Source organism: Carettochelys insculpta, chromosome 5 (genome assembly GCF_033958435.1).
Source record: "Carettochelys insculpta isolate YL-2023 chromosome 5, ASM3395843v1, whole genome shotgun sequence".
In the NCBI taxonomy this organism is placed as follows: domain Eukaryota; kingdom Metazoa; phylum Chordata; order Testudines; family Carettochelyidae; genus Carettochelys; species Carettochelys insculpta.
The window spans coordinates 113,966,084-113,983,367 of NC_134141.1; the positions used below are offsets into that span (position 1 = coordinate 113,966,084).

The 17,284-nt window shown below is 44.3% G+C and overlaps 1 protein-coding gene across 1 annotated transcript in view; it reads left to right on the plus strand.

Annotated features, from left to right (window-relative positions):
- Nucleotides 1–251: 251 nt before the first annotated feature.
- The window catches only part of CFAP53 (cilia and flagella associated protein 53), a 41,896-nt gene continuing 24,863 nt past the window's right edge, over nt 252–17,284 (plus strand). Inside the window, exons 1-3 of the mRNA XM_074995788.1 lie at nt 252–381; nt 5,509–5,738; nt 9,388–9,561. Of these exons, the coding sequence (XP_074851889.1) occupies nt 316–381; nt 5,509–5,738; nt 9,388–9,561 (470 nt within the window). The 5' untranslated portion in view covers nt 252–315. The remainder of the gene's footprint in view (nt 382–5,508; nt 5,739–9,387; nt 9,562–17,284) is intronic.

Below are 17,284 nucleotides of genomic sequence, written 5' to 3' on the forward strand. Positions count from 1 at the left end.
GGGAGGAAATCCAGGCTGCGCTCCCTGGGAAGGCCCTGCTCTGACAGCAACACGGACTGCGGGCACCTAGCAACCACCCAGGCCTGGGCTTTCCTCACGCATCTTCACGTCACGCGGCGCGAAGCGCATGCGTACGTGTCAGTGTGTGGCCGTAACTTTCTTCCAGCCCCTCCCCCCACTCATCCTTCTCCTAGGGAGCGCTGTTTCCTGAAGTCACTTCCGCCCTTCTCCTTGGCTGATTCCCATAGCAACGGATCGCGCGTCCCGGAAGTGTCGGCGGAGGGCGGACAGTCGCCTCTCTGTACCTGCGGAGTGATGCTGGGCCAGTGGAGCCGGCGCCCCCGGGAGGTGACGGGGCCCACGCCGCACTCGGTGGCACTGGTGAGACACGTAGGCTGAAGCGCAGATGAACGGCTCGGGGTGGGTGTAGACGCTGCAGTACGTGTGTGTTGGTGGTGGTGAGCTGAAGCGACAGTTGCGGGTGTGGGCATATCTGCATGAACGAGGGGTGCGGGGGATGTTGTAGCACGCCCTGGCTTGGTGCCTTGTATCCAGGGTTCACACTGCTCTCAGCACCCCCACCATCCAAATTGTTCCAGCACTGACCGGCCAGGGTGCCGTGGTACTGTGTGGGGCGGGGGGATGTGGGCGTTGGCCTAAGAAGGGGGCGGGGAAGGCGGGAATGGATCAGGAGCCAGAGTGGCAGGACCCTGGAGCAAATGCTGTTTCCGCTGCTGAGGATACAGTACAGCACAGCTATGCTGATATTGTGCAAAAACAGTCAGGCCTCTGCATTACTTCTTGGGCTGAAATACCAGTGCTTTGCAGTGTTTGTGGTGTTGTGGTTAGCTGGCTAGAAACATCCTACCAGAAGAAAGCAACTTCTGCTTATTATTATTACTATTTTATTTTAAAATAAAAATAAAAGCAGGTAGCCTGGGAAGTTCCATTTAATATTTAAAATGTTCACGGAGCTAAACAACTTTAATTGCAGATGTTTTGTTACTGAATGGAGTGACATCATCAGTGCCTAGTGAGAGATCTTCAAACTGTTCTTTTTACAGTCCTTTGACATAGACCTTATCAGTAATTAGTTCTTAATTGGTTACTCATGTCTTCAGTTTAAGACCGACTGCACCTAATCACACTCTCATTAGCTGTTTTTTCTCTCTTATCCTTTGATCTCATAGGTTCAAACACAGGATCCAAATCAATGTGCCAGTTAATTGCCTCATTTCCGGGGAACCATGCTTCTAAGAATTCTTTTCCCTGCCTAGATCCAGCTTGTCCTATAACTTTCACATTATTAAAATCGAACTTGTGGCTGGTGTTATCTTCGTGCAATGAGATTAATGATAAGGGATCATGCCCTTTTACAGCCAATTGATGTTCGTGTATGCAAGTGATTAGCTTTCTTCCTGTTTGTCCAACACAATGCTTGGAACAATTTAATCATTGAATCTTATAAATCACATTAGTTTTACACGTATATTCAACCACATCCTTTGGCTTAAATAAAAGTCTTTAACATGTTTGTTGGTCTGTGGGCTATTTTAATCCCAAATGGCTCTAATAGCCTCAATGTCATCTCAGAGATATTTCTAATGTATGCTAGTACTATTCTTTTAACTGGGGATTCCATACTTACAGATTCTTGCTTTTTTATATAGACACCTTCTAATAAAATTCATTGGGTAACCATTCAACTTGAACACACTCTTAAGGTGCTTCTCTTCCGCTTCACGTAACAACTCAGTGCTACAGTGTGTGCCAGTTCTACCAAAAAGAGTTCTTACACAGCTTCTTTTGTGGCTAACAGGATGATTACTGAAAAACTTGAGAATTTGGTCTGTGTATGTCTTTTCTTCTGTACACTGATGTTTCCAGGTACCCTGTTTCACTGTGATTGTTAAAATACGTCAAGAAAAGGAAGTTTGTGATTACATTCTCTCTCAATATTGAACACGATACCCTTAACTGTTTCATTCAAAATGTTATGTGCCCATTCTATATCCGCATGTTTAATGACAACAAACATGTCATCTACATAACATATCCAAAAGCTTGGTCTAATTACTGGTAGCGCAGTCCTTTCTAAACGTTGCGTTACCGCTTCCGCGATTAACCCCAAAAGCGGCGATCCCATTGGGGTCCCTTTAACTTGCTTATATAGCTGGCCATCAGATATAAAGTTGGTATTAAGGCATAAATCAACCAGATCCATTAAAGAATCATGACTAATAGTTCACGCTGAACGGGACTCATCAGTCTTTTAGCGTTTGTTTAGCTAACTGTAAATCAACTGATGTAAATAATGCAGTAACATCAAAAGACATGATTAATTCATTCACTTCAGTCCAACTACCCCTGATTTTTTTTATTAAAAACTGTGTAGTAGATGTAATTGAGTGTGGTGAATTTGCAGTCAAATGTTTTAAACGTTGCCATAATTCTTTTGATAAATTGTAAGTTGGTGTTCCTGGAAGGGAAACAATGGGTCTTAATGGGACATTTTCTTTATGAACCTTTGGCAACCCCTAAAACTGTGCTATACTCATATCATTTGCTCTCATTCTCAACTGATCTTGTTTTGTGATTTCTCCTTTGTCTACTAGAGACTTTAAAGTTTAAACATTTTAAGTATACTATTATTATTCATTTTATATTATCACAGCGACTAGGAGCCTTAGTTATGGACCAGGACACCAACGGAGAATGATAAATTAAAGTATCTGCTCCAAGGAGCTGGAAGTTTAAGTGGGTGACAAGACAAGTGAATGCAGACAGAGAAGTGAAGTAGATAAGTGCAGTACAATGAAGGCCACATTTATATGTACAGCACTGTAGCAGGGCAGCTATACTGATACAGCTACGCTACTGTAGTGCTTCTGGAAAAGATGCTGCGTGTCAGTGGTGGACAACCTGTAGCCCACAGGATGCATGCAACTCATCATAGTAAGCCTGACAGGTTGTTTAGCTTGCGTCTACAGGTATGGTGAGCTGCATTTCCTACTGGCTGTGGTTTGCTATTCCTGGGCAATGGGAACTGTGGGAAGTGATGGCCAGCAATTCATAGAATCATAGAAGTTTAGGGTTGGAAGGGATCTCAGGAGGTCATCCAGTCCAACCCCTTGCTAAAAGCAGAACCAACCCCCATCTAGATCATTCCAGCCAGGCCTTTTTCATGCCTAGCCTTAAAAACCTCTAAGGATGGAGATTTGCCCACCTATCTAGGCAACCCATTCCATTACTTTACTGTCCTTCTAGTGATGTAGTTTTTCCTAATACCCAACCTACACCTCTTGCACTACAACTTGAGACAATTGCTCCTTGTTCTGTAATCTGCCATCACTGAGAATAGAATCACAAAGTACTAGAACTGGAAGGAACCTTGAGAGATCATCAAATCCAGTTTTGTGGCAGGACCAAGCACCATCGAAACCTTCCCTGGCAGGTGTTTGTCTAACCTGCTCTTGAAAATCTCCAGTGATGGAAATTCCATGTCTTCCCTAGGCAATTTATTCCAGTGCTTAACCATCCTGACCATACAAGAAGCAGTGGACTCAGATTGCATTAAGGGATGTTTAGATTAGATAGTAGGAAAAACTTCCTATACTCAGAGGATAAGGAGAATAATTTTTCTCCCTCTTCCTTGTAACAATCTTTTAGGTAGTTGAAAGCTGCTATCATGTTCCCCCTCAGTCTTTTCTTTTCCAGACTAAACAAACCCAATTCTTTCAATCTTCCCTTGTAGGTCATGTTTTCTAGACCTTTAATCATTTTTGTTGCTCTTCTCTAGATTTCTCCAGTATGTCAACTTCTTTCCTGACTCCAGCCTCTTTGGAACTCCACTTCAAGTAGTTGAAGGCTGCTCTCAAGTCTTCCATCCCTTCATTATTTTCTTGTGAAGACTAAATAAGACCAGTTCCCTCAGCCTCTTCTCATTAGTCATGTGCCCCAACCCCCTAATATTTTCATTGTCCTTCACTGGACTCTTTCAAATTGTGCACATCCTTTCTGTAGTGAGGGGCCCAAAGCTGGATTCAGTAGTCCATATGTGGCCTCACAAGTGCAGAATAGAGGGGAATAATCTCTCCCCTCTAGCTGCTGGAAATGTTCCTACTAATGCGGTTTAATGTGCTATTAGCCTTCTTTGTAACAAGGGCACAGTGTTGTGTCATATCCAGCTTCTCATCCACTGTAATTCCCAAGTCCTTTTCTGCAGAACTGCCACTTACTGGTTGGTCCCCAACCTGTAGCATGTGCATGGGATTCTTCTGTCTGTCAATTTCTTTTGGCCCAACAGTCCAAATTGTCTGGGTCACTTTGCACCCTCCCCCAACACTCCAGAATATCTATTTCTTCTCACAGCTTAGTGTCATCTGCAAACTTGCTGAGGATCAATCCATCCCATCATCCAGAGCATTAGCGAAGATGTTGAACTATAACAGCTCCAGGACTGACCCTTTGTGCACTCCACTTGATAGTGCTTACCAATTAGATATCAAGTTACTGATCACTACATATTGAACCTGATGACCTAGCCAGCTTTCTGTCCACCTTAGTCCATTCATCCAAGACATGCTTCCTTAACTTAAGTTTCCCACGGTATTTTTACCAGTATCAAAAGCTTTGCTGAAGTCAAGGTATATCACGTCCACCTCTTTTGCCATATCTATCCACAAAACCAGTTATCTCATCATAGAAGACAAATAGGTTGATGAGGCATGACTTGTCCCTGGTGAATCCAGGTTGACTGTTCCTGATCACCTTCCTCTCTTCCAAGTGTTTCAAAATGGATTCCTCGAGGACTTGCTTCTTGATTCCACCCCACCCCACCCCACCCCACCCCAGAGACTGAGATGATGCTGACCAGTCTGTAATTCCCTGGATCCTCCTCCCATATTTTAAAAGATGGGCACTACATTTCCCTTTTTTTTTCAATTGGCTAGGAATGGCAGACCACAGGTTGGGCATCTATATCTGTGGACACAAGATAAACAACATGGCTGGTGGCATGCCGGTGGAATACCCTCATGATCTGCATCTGGCTAATGGGCTGCAGCTTGCCCACCGTAGCTCCACGCTGATGGGAGAGAATTTTCCCATCATCATAAAAACCACCTCCGTGAGCAGCAGAAGCTATGTCAGTGGGAGGAGCTCTCCCACAAATGTAGCATTGTGCACACAAGTGTTTATGTCAGTGTAATATATGTCTCTCACAGGATGGTTTATTTATGCTGATATATGTCATAATGTAAACAGAGTCCAAGTAGACAGTCAGTATTAGTCAGCACAGTAAACCATCATCTCTGACCTAAAAGTATCCTAATCCCATTGCTTGCCCTCTGAACTGTCTAGTCCTTCTTAGAATGTTGATTTGCATTTAATGAGAAGTGTAGTTTTTGAATTTCAGCATTAATTTGGACTCCTATTAATACCTGCTCTATGATTAAAAGAGAACCTATTGTTTCATTTTCATTGTTAACAAAATGTTTTCTTTTACAGAGGGCCAAGTTTCCTAAACCTGATAAATCTGAATGTTTAATCTTGGAATGCAGACGAAAAGAAAAAGAACGTCTTGAATACTTGGCTTTCACAAAGGTTCACAATAGAGGTCTCCAGATCTGTCAGTGGGAGAATCACAATGAATGCAGAAAGCTTCACAATATTGTACAGCAGAAGGTCAATCAGACAATGCAGGAGTATCTTGCAGGAGCTGAGGACAGAAGAAAGAGGTAACAAATCAAAAAGCTGATTAAATGAATTTCAGGTTACTTGCATCCTCATTTTCCATGCTTAACAACAAGCAAAACTGATTTAGAATAGTATTAATGGGAATAAAAGAAACATACCGTAATAACTTTAATCTTTAAAGTACATTCAGTATAGTGGTTTTGAAAACAAAGCAATTCAACAGATTTCTGCTCTGTGTGTGTGTGCGTGCGCAAAAAAACCAAACACAAACAAACAAAAAAACAACCACCACCAAAATCAGGGGTGTATATATAGTAACACTGCTTTCACCATTGACCCCAGGGCAAAAACAGACTGCTTGAACTAAAAGAGAAATAATTTAGTTCTCAGTTAAACAGAAGACTGTATATTTATTGGGCCAAATACTATAAATAGATATGGTCACACACACTAAGTCAGTGTGTTTGGGTCATATCAGCTGGATTCACTGACAAAAATAATTTTCAACACTCCTCACTTCGGTTAGATTTATTTGTTCTTTAATGCTAAGAGAAAGTGAACCACATTCTGCCTCATTTATTAAAACATCCAATTGTGAGGCTGTCATGCTGTTGGGTGTGGTTCATGACCATGCGTGCCAACCTAAGGGCAGACTTCGAAAAGCAGGGAAGAGACCGCAAGCTGGTGCTATGTCACATAAGTAAATTTCATCAGCCTACTAACAAATATTAACCCCTGGATCATTGTAATAATCTTACCATGGAGTCACAAGCCGCAATCGTTGGTACTCCATTCTGTCACTTGGGCAAGCTGGACTTAGTGATAAATGGTCCTTACACCAAAAATCACAAAATATTCAGGTTGCTCCCAGACCCAAGAAACTAGTCACTTATGCAAAATCAGCCTGTATATTAGATCTCACACCTGACACAAAGTCTGACCAATAGTAAATTAATGAAAGATTTATTAACTAGGAAAAAGAAATGAGAACATTATTTACAGGTTAGAGCAGGCAGCAAATGTACATAAAGAGTTTGGGCTATGGTTCTAAAAGTTAACCCACGTTGACCATTGGGTCTCTTTGTTTTGTTTCTTAGCTACACCCCTTGTAAGCGTCCAACAAGTAAAGAGATCCTGTTGAAGTAATTTCCAGTGTCAGCAAGACAGATATTCTCCGCATACATATACTTCTTGAGCTGTGATTCAGGGAGGTTGAAGTATATCTTGGACAAAATGAGACAGAAAACTGACTCTTGTGGAAAGCCATTATGGAGACATTTAACTTGATTTTTTTTCTCCCTCACTTCGAGGAGGAAGTTTCGGCTGCACATCATTTCTCAGATGAACTGCACTGGCAGGCTACAAGAAATAACTGGCATAGGTTGTTGTCAAATCCATAGGGACTATACAGATTTTCCTTCCAGACTCTCATGTATTTTTTTGTGTTTTGAGACAGCCAAAGTTCCTGATCTTGCATGCATCATCCACTCCTTAATCGAGCCTGAAGACGACGCAGTTGAAGATTGACTGCCTGATTAATCCACATCTGGATTAGTATCTTCATCATCTTGTAGTTAACAAACAGCAGAGAAATCTGTCAGTAGCTCTCTGGCTCTGTGACTGGTTTTCCTGGCTTGGGAACAACTACAATCTCTGCTCTGCACCTGCCTTTTGAAATACCTGGAGTTCTGAATTGTAATGAGAATTACAGTATTCCATTTTTGTTGATTGATCCAAATTGCGAAATAAACTCAAATAGTATCTAGACCAGGAGCCTTATTAGGCTGCAGATGATGTATAGCCAATTTGAGCTCTTGAAGGGTAAAAGGAGTCGTCATGTTCGTATCTCCTCCCTGAACTTTCCATTTCTCAGGAGCCATCATTTTAACTGTATGTCTTGATTAGGAACTTTGCCATAGACCACCAGCAGGGACGTGGTGGAGCTTGTTGCTGGATATTCTTTTTGAGCAATCTTGAATCTCCACTCAATCTCTTACGAGTTTGCAATGCTTTGCAAGTGGAAAGTGTGAAGTTCAATTTGGAGATAGTTTCTTTCCATTACTCTTGCTTCATTTGAGCTAGAAAGTAAAAAAGTCTCTACTTTCTGTAACTTTTTTTGTCACAAGCCTGTTCATAATGGATTTAAATTCCTGTTTGCATCAGACGACCATATAGGAATGAACTGATAGCAAAGTCCTGTGGGGAGTATCTTTGCAGTAGATAGAACTTTATCATAGAAACTTGTGAGACAGCACTGATGTTATTCCAATTACTTGGTGTGTGGGTAAGGACTTGGAGAGCCTGAACTCGGAACTGTTCCTGGCTGATTTCTATAAATTCCACCTGAGGTTTCCAGAGGCCACTTGTTATTGGCATTTGTTGCTTGTTGTGATTAGGCTGATGCTGAGCTCAAGGAAGCACTTTATGCTCTGTGGCTGTCAGGCTACATTAACTAGTTTTTTTCTTTTTAAAGTCAGGCCAGGAAAGAACCTGAGGTCCGTTGTTTTCTATAGAAAATGAATGACAGTTTAGGATAATATAAAAGCTGCATATTGACTGTTGATGCCAAGTGTAGCCGTACACCATTTATATCATCGTCCGTGGGAATCGTAGGAATTAAGAGCACCACAATAAACAGAAGATCCTTAGGAGATGGGTAACATATGTGTTAGCTGATAAAAGTCAGGTCCTTCCATTTTATATTTACCATTCGTTGATATCATTTGCACTCAGTGATTAGACTGGAGTGGCTGGAATACCTTCTCTGATGTAAAATGCCATTCTGTATTGCCTATGATAGAGGTAAGACATAATTAATGAACAGATTATGTTTCTTGAAGCAAGATGATGAAAGCTTTGTGTTCTACAGCTAACCAGAGGAGGACATCCCTCTTGATCATTGAAATGCCTTGGATATGAGGTGCAACACTTTGAGCTGACCCTAGTGCTAGGGTTGGTGATGCTTGCTCTATAAGGGACCCATTTGGAGAGCAACTGATTTGGGTTGCATTTGTTTTTCTCTCTTGCATTGAGAACTTGAGCTCTACTTTTGTCTATTTTAGCATTGAATTTTGCTGCTGCTGAGCTCCACAAGAAGGCAGTAGATTTGTTCCCCAGCACTCCGGTGATCCAGTGATTTCCAGGATAAATTACAACACTTCTGAGTGTGTCATATTTTGACCTAATGGTCATATACATGTCCTTTTTGCATACTATATAATATTTGAAAATACACTGAATTCCAAGCATCATTGTCTAGGCAGATCTCCAAGGATTTGATCTCTGAACAATGCCTTTTTTTTTTTAAAGTGGCTGTATAGGTTAACTATTTTATCTTTTAGAGCAGCAATCCTGGCAGAGATGCATAGTGATACCAGAATTTTGATGGTGTAACTACCTTTCATACCAATGCACGAGTGGGGCATATGCGATCATCGAGATTTATATAGCGCTTTGTCAGTGGACAAAATTGACATGGCATCAGATAAGAATATAATGATTGAGGCAGCTACTTATTTGTCATCATTTGTGCATAATAGATTCCCCATACACGCACTTCTGAGCATAGATTTTGTTGGACGAGACCTATTAAAAACTTTTATCTCATAACCTCATAGTAAATATATTAAAGCTGCAGCATTCAACAGACTGCATTGTTTGACTTTTTTTGAAATATATTTTTCCTTTCAGGCTTTGCGCACTTTTGGAAGCAGAAGAAAAGAGTTATTTTGCTGAGATGGAGGCCCTAGGAGAAACCATGCTGGAAAAACAAGCAAAAATGAGACAGCAAGCAAAAAAGCTGAGAGAGAAGAGAGAGGAAGAAAGACAAAAATTGGTTGCTCTAAAGCGAGAGCAACAGTTCAGGTAACTCAGTGAAAAAATATTCTCAGACTGAAAGTGGTAAGTGAATAATCTGACAATAATGGACACTGTAAATTAAAGATGGAAAGATAATTATAATTGAACTGATGCATGCATAAGTTTTAATGTGATTTGTGGCTGCAATGTGCAAACTTTTGTTCGCTTGATGGCCATGCTGGCTACTGGCCCAGAGTGGAAGGGCCTCACCTAACCTGACTACATTGGAGCAGAGTGTAGTTGTCATTTTCAGTAAAAATATAAGAATGGGTGTGCCGGGTCAAACCAAAGATCCATCTAGCCCAGTATCCTGTTGACCAACAGTGGCCAGTGCCAGGTGTCCCAGAGGAAAGAACAGAATAAGTGATCATCAAGTGATCTCATCCCTTGCACCCTTTCCCAACCGTATTTGCTCTGACCATCAGACAGAGAGACAAACATCTACAAGACCTTTACCAAGCTTTCCCCAAACTACAATACCCACCTAAGGAAGTGAGGAAACAGATTGATAGAGCCAGACGGGTACCCAGAAGCCACCTGCTACAAGACAGGCCTGGCAAGGGAAACAAAAGAACACCACTGACCATCACATACAGCCCCCACCTAGGGCCTCTCCAACACATCATCAGCGATCTGCAACCGATCCTGAACAATGGTCTTTCACTCTGACAGACCTTGGGAGGCAGGCCTGTCCTCGCCTACAGACAGCCTGCCAACCTTAAACAAATCCTCACCAGCCACTATAGATCACAAACAGTAACTCTAAGCCTGGAACCAATCCCTGCAATAAATCCTACTGCCAGCTCTGCTCACATATCTACACCAGCAACGAAGGGTCCTGGGGCACCTTATAGACTAACAGAAAAGTTTTGAGCATGAGCTTTCATGAGCACAGACTCACTTCATCAGATGCTGGTCTTGCAAATCTGCAGGGCCAGGTATAAATAAGCCAGAGCAAGGGTGGGGATAACAAGGTTAGCTCAGTCAGCAAGGGTGAGGCTTACTACCAGCAGTTGATCTGGAGGTGTGAACACCAAGGGAGGGAAAGCTGCTTCTGTATTTAGCCAACCATTCGCAGTCTTTGTTTAAGCCAGAGCTGAGGGCATCGAATTTGCAGATGAATTGTAGCTCAGAAATTTCTCTTTGAAGTCTGGTCCTGAAATTTCTTTGCTGTAGGATAGCTTCTTTTAAGTCTGCTACTGTGTGGCCTGGGAGATTGAAGTGCTCTCTTACGGGTTTTTGTATATTGCCATTTCTGATGTCTGATTTGTGTGCATTTATTCTTTTACGTAGAGACTGTCCAGTTTGTCCGATGTATATAGCAGAGGGGCATTGCTGGCACATGATGGCATAAATTATATTGGTAGGTGTGCAGCTGAATGAACCCACGATGGTGTGGCTGATCTGGTTAGGTCCTGTAATGGTGTTGCTGGTGTAGATACGTGGGCAGAGCTGGCAACGAGGTTTGTTGCATGGATGGGTCCCTGAGTTAGAGTGACTGTGGTCTGGTGTATAGTTGGTGGTTAGGATTTGCTTCAGGTTGGCAGGTTGTCTGTGGGCAAGGACTGGTCTGCCTCCCAAGGCCTGTGAAAGTGGGGGATCATTGTCCAGGATGGGTTGTAAATCCCTGATGATGCGCTGTAGAGGTTTTAGCTGAGGACTGTAGGTGATGGCTAGTGGTGTTCTGTTGGTTTCTCTCTTGGGCTTGTCCTGTAGTAAGAGGCTTCGTGGCACACGTCGGGCTCTGTTGATCTGTTTTTTCACTTTATCTACACCAGTGATATCATCACATGACCTAACATCAGCCATACCATCAGGGGCCCCTTTACCTGCACATCTACTAATATAATATATGCCATCATGTACCAGCAATGCCCCACTGCAATTTACATTGGCCAAACTGGACAGTCTCTATGTAAAGCAATAAATGGACATAAATCAGACATCAGGAACAGTAATGTACAGAAGCCTGTGGGAGAGCACTTCAATCTCCCTGGACACTCAGTAGCACATTTAAGGGCGGCAGTCCTGAAACAAAGAAATTTCAAAAATCAAATAGAGAGAGAAATCTCTGAGCTGCAATTTATTTGCAAATTTGACTCCATTAACCAAGCATTAAACAGAGACTGGGAGTGGCTCGCACCTTACAAAAGGAGCTTCTCTGCCTTAGTTGTTAACATCTCCACATTAGACTGACAATAGGTCATATCCCCCGTTTTATCTGATCCTCTTTTTCCTCTCTTCATACATACTACTGATAATGGGTCTTTTCCACCCTGACTGAATAGACCTTGTCAGCTCTGGCCCACCCTTTTACTGGGACCCCACTTTTTAAACACCTCTCTGAAACCACCCCACAACTCATGCATCTGATGAAGTGGGTCTTTGACCTCAAAAGTTTATGCTCCAAAATATCTGTTAGTCTATAAAGTGCCATCAGGACCTCTTGTTGTTCTCGAAGATACAGACTAACACGGCTACCTCTCTGAATTTATTTAGCTCTTTTTTGAATCTTGTTAATGTCCAGGTCTTCACAACATCCTCTCTTAAGGACTTCTATGGGTTGACTGTGTGTTGCTTGAAGAAATACTTTCTTTTTCGTTGTTTTAAACCTGCTACCTATTGATTTCATTTGGTGACCTCTAGTTCTTGTGTTATGAGAACAAGTAACTTTTCTTTATTTAATTTCTCCACACCAGTCTTGATTTTATAGACCTTCATCATTCCCCTCCCTTAGTTTTCTCTTTTCTAAGCTGAAAAGTCCCAGTATTTTAAATATCTCCTCCTATATCAGCCATTCCAAACCCCTGATCAGTCCTGTTGTCCTCACAGTGCAGCCTATGAGGTTAAGAGGTCCAAGCTTGCAGTGCTGGGCAAGATCAAGATTGGTCCTAGCAAGTAATACTCCCTATTGTGTGTAAATTGCACATGTTATTAGGAACAAACATGACAGCAGGCCACATGAACTGAGCTTTGATCATCCCTTAATTCAAACATCAGAAACAATGCAAGTTTCTTCCATTCCTAAAGACTAAAAATCATTTTAAATTTGAATGTCTCAACACTTCAATCCTTTTGTAGTTCCTCAATAGGATGTAATGTTATATTTCAGTTTGGAACGTCTAATATGTAGGTGCCCAGAAGGGAACGAGATCTACAAATACATTTGTGTAGCTTCTCTAAATATATTCTTTCATGGGCTTCAATCAGAAAATGTTGAAACTAACCTAAAAAGGCAGGTTTAAATTCATTGCGCAACTCTTTAGAAATGATATAACTGGCCATTTTAAGCTAAGGATCTAACTTTTTTTCCCATTTCATACAGACCAATCTGACATTCTGGGTCAAATCTTCTTGGGTGCTGAGCCTGCGCCTTCCTTTGGAGCAATGGATTTTGTTGGTGCTCATCATCAGTGAGGAACTGGTACAATAATCGAACTAACTCAAGTCTTTAAAAATCTTTAGTTTTCTGTGGAAGAGATGAAAATAACTCAGATGGAGTTGAATTTTTTTCTGAAAGGTCCCTCTGAAGCCTCCAATGTTGGGGAATCTTTAGCTCCTAATCTCCAACATATAGAAGCTGGAGAAGAGAAACAAAAGTGGAACACTTGAGCCTACCTCCTGCTTTACTGTCAAGGGCCCAGTTCACACAAACAAATGTCCGTCTACTCTCTCAGATATGGATCTTGTATTGTGGGATAGGTCAGTACTCTTGCAACATAAGCAGATGTAAATTCAGAGGCTGACTCACAAATGTGGCCCTTACGTTACATTTTTTTTTTCCTTCTGCTTCTAATTTAAGTTGTTAAAACCACTGTGATCTTACATTTTTCCAAGGCCACATTTCATGTTGCCATTTTCACACCCCAGTTAAAAAACTGCATGGGGAACTGTTCAAATGGCATGCGCCAGAAGTGGGTGCGCAGTTTTTGAAAGGTCTTTGAAAATTAGTTTTACAGAGTTGCCATCCATTTAGCATATAAGCTTACAGAAACAATTTAATCTTAAGAATAACTGAAATGTATTACCAAGAAATTAATGATGGACCGGTATTAAACAGTGTTACATGAGATGACAGCTTAGAATGTTAACCCTGGTCCTTTTGAACTAAAGATTGCTTTTCCCACCTTTGCTCTTGCAAACTGAGGGACAGTAGCAGAGAGATCCACAGGCTGACTTCTGGCATTTTTTCAAGTGATAAAACAGCAAGCAGTGTCAGTCTCTCACCAGCCATCATCGATTGAAGATATGTTTTAATGAGCCTGTGCTCACCACTCAAAAAGCTGTGGCTGCATTATGACTGGCAGCATGAACAGAATCCTCAGTTATCTACACATTAGGAAAAAGAATTCTTCAACTCTGCATCAAGCATTAATTGGATAACTTGCAATGGCAAGTGCTTCATATGTTGCAAAGTGTAATGGATGTTGTCCAATTTGACATAGAGATGCTTATTGTTGATGTGTGAATATTCCCCGTGTGCCAGCATCTATTTGTCTGAATCTGTTTCTCAGTCTTACAACGTCATCAAAATTACTTGTTAAAGATTTGTCAAGAATCATAGAATACTAGGACTGGAAGGGACCTTGAGAGGTCATTGAGTCCAGCACCGTACTGTCTAGACCATCCCTGATAGACATTTATCTAACCTGTTCTTAAATATCTCCAGAGATGGAGATTCCACAACCTCCCTTGGCAATTTATTCCACTGTTTGACCACCCTGACAGTTAGGAACTTTTTCCTAATGTCCATCCTAAACCTCCCTTGCTGCAGTTTAAGCCCACTGCTTCTTGTTCTGTCCTCAGAGGCGAAGAAGAGCAAGTTTTCTCCCTCCTCCTATGACACCCTTTTAGATACCTGAAAACCACTATCATGTCTGCCCTCAATCTTCTTTTTTCCAAACTAAACACGCCCAGTTCTTTCAGCCTTTCTTCGTAGGTCGTGTTCTCTAGCCCTTTGATCTTTTCTGGACCCTTTCCAGTTTCTCCACATCTTTCTTGAAATGCGGTGTCCAGAACTGGACAAAATACTCCAACTGAGGCCTAACCAGCGCAGAGTAATGACTTCTCGTGTCTTGTTCACAGCACACCTGTTAATGCATCTCAGAATCATGTTTATTTTTCTTGCAACAGCATCACACTGTTGACTCATATTTAGCTTGTGGTCCACTAGAACCCCTAGATCCCTTTCTGCCATACTCCTTCCGAGACAGTCACGTCTCGTTCCATATGTGTGAAACTGATTATTCCTTCCCAAGTGGAGCACTTTGCATTTGTCTTTATTAAGAAAGTAACAGAAGTAACAGTACTTTTTATATTGTTGCATAGATAGGGGTTTGATATCTCTGGTGTCTCCTTAAATAAAGTAGACCCCTGACTTATGCAGAGGTTGCGTTCCTGGCAACCCCGCATAAGTTGAATTTTCACTTAACTCGGGGAGCCGGGAAATTGACCAGTGCAGTAGCATTGGTCATATTCCCCATCTCCCTTGAGTGGTGGGGAGCTGGGAGCCAGGCTCCAGCTCCCTGTGCTCACAGGAGCCAGGAAACTGACCAGCACCAGTGCTGGTCAGTTTCCCGGCTCCCACAGTGAGGTAGGGAGCCAGGAGCCAGGCAGCAGCCTGGCTCTTGCCAGCAGAGGGGAGACAGGAGCGAGGATGCTGCCTGCTTCCCAGGGACTGAGAAACTGCTCCTGTCAGGGCTGGCAACCAAGAGTCAGGCTGCCACCCCTGACAGCAGCGGTTTCCCTGCCCCTGTTGGGGGTTGCAGTCGCGTTAACCCATGATACACACACTCAAATAATGTGTATCTTGGGGTTTTACTGTATATTCTTTAATAGTCACTCCTTTCACTTCTCATATCTTAGAATACAAGTATATGTCCACAATGATGCAGCTGGGCTCTCAGTTCACTTCATGTCAGTCTTGTATCTCACTGACTTGTATCTCTTTCCCTGACATACCCATAAGGGCATGGCTGACAACATTCTAGGAAGTTAAAGGACAATTTAGTTCTCAAAAAGTCTGAAAGGGTCCATGATATTCTACAAAGATTCAGGACATTCTAGTAGGTTAGTGAGAAATATTGGCTATGTCTACACGTGAAGCCTACATCGAAATAGGCTATTTCGATGAATAACGTCTACACATCCTCCAGGGCCGGCAACGTCGATGTTCAACTTCGACGTTGCTCAGCCCAACGTCGAAATAGGCGCAGCGAGGGAACGTCTACACGTCAAAGTAGCACACATCGAAATAGGGATGCCAGGCACAGCTGCAGACAGGGTCCACAGGCGGACTAGCGCTTCCGGGGCAACAGCTAGCCGCTCCCTTAAAGGGCCCCTCCCACATACACTCAGCCTGCACAGCACGCGGTCTGAGGAGCCATAGGCACACAGACCCCGGGCGCCGCAGTCATGGACCCCCAGCAGCAGCAGCAGCAGCAGCAGCTAGAGGTCCACCCAGCCCTCCCGGCAGGAGCAGGGCTTGCCCTGGCCCATGCCATGTGGGAGGCAGCTGAGTACCTCCTTGCCCCAGGGGAGGAGATGCCCCCAGGGCAGCAGGGCTCAACCCCTACCCCTGCAGCACCCCGCTCCACCCCCCGCCTCACACGCCGGCGGCTGTGGAGCTACCCCACCAGCACCGACTGGTGGGAGCAGCTGGTGCTTGGGGAGTGGGATGACGACCACTGGCTCAGGAACTTCAGGATGACCCGGCAGACATTCCTGGAGCTGTGCCAGTGGCTCACCCCCGCACTCAGGCACCGGGACACTGCCATGCGGCGTGCCCTCCCTGTGGAGAAACGGGTTGGCATCGCTGTCTGGAAGCTGGCCACTCTGGACAGCTACCGATCCGTGGGCCAGCAGTTTGGTGTCGGAAAGGCCACCGTCGGGGCTGTCTTCATGGAGGTAAGAGAACCCACAGGGGGAGGCCAGGGCAGGGCAGGGGGGCCAGGGCACGGCAGGGCAGGCCAGGCCAGGGCAGGGGGGCCAGGGCAGGCCAGGGCAGGGCAGGGGGGCCAGGGCAGGGCAGGGCCACGCACACCCTGCTCACCCCTCATTGGGGCTGTCCCATGTGCTTTCTTTGCAGGTCGTGCGTGCCATCAACGCCATGCTCCTGCACAGGCTCGTGAGGCTGGGGGACCCACATGCCACTGTCGCTGCCTTTGCCACCCTGGGCTTCCCCAACTGCTTCGGGGCTCTGGATGGGACTCACATCCCCATCCGCGCCCCGCAGCACAGTGGAGGATGATACCTCAATCGGAAGGGCTACCATTCTGTCGTCCTGCAGGCCTTGGTGGACAGCCGGGGACGTTTCCAGGACATTTACATGGGCTGGCCTGGCAGCACCCACGACGCCCGGGTTTTTCGGAACTCGGGCCTGTGCCGCCGGCTGGAGGCGGGGACCTACATCCCCCAGCGGGAGATCCCTCTGGGGGACACCACCATGCCCTTCTGCGTCATCGCAGATGCGGCCTACCCCCTCCGGCCGTGGCTCATGCACCCCTACACGGGCCATCTCTCCGCTAGCCAGGAGCGCTTCAACGAGCGCCTGAACCATGCGTGCCAGGTGGTGGAGCGCTCATTTGGCCGCCTCAAGGGACGCTGGCGATGTCTCCTGACCCGCCTGGATGCGGGCCCCAACAACATCCCCCAGATTGTGGGTGCCTGCTGTGCCCTGCACAACCTTGTGGAAAGCAAGGGGGAGACCCTTCTGCAGGGCTGGGCCGCG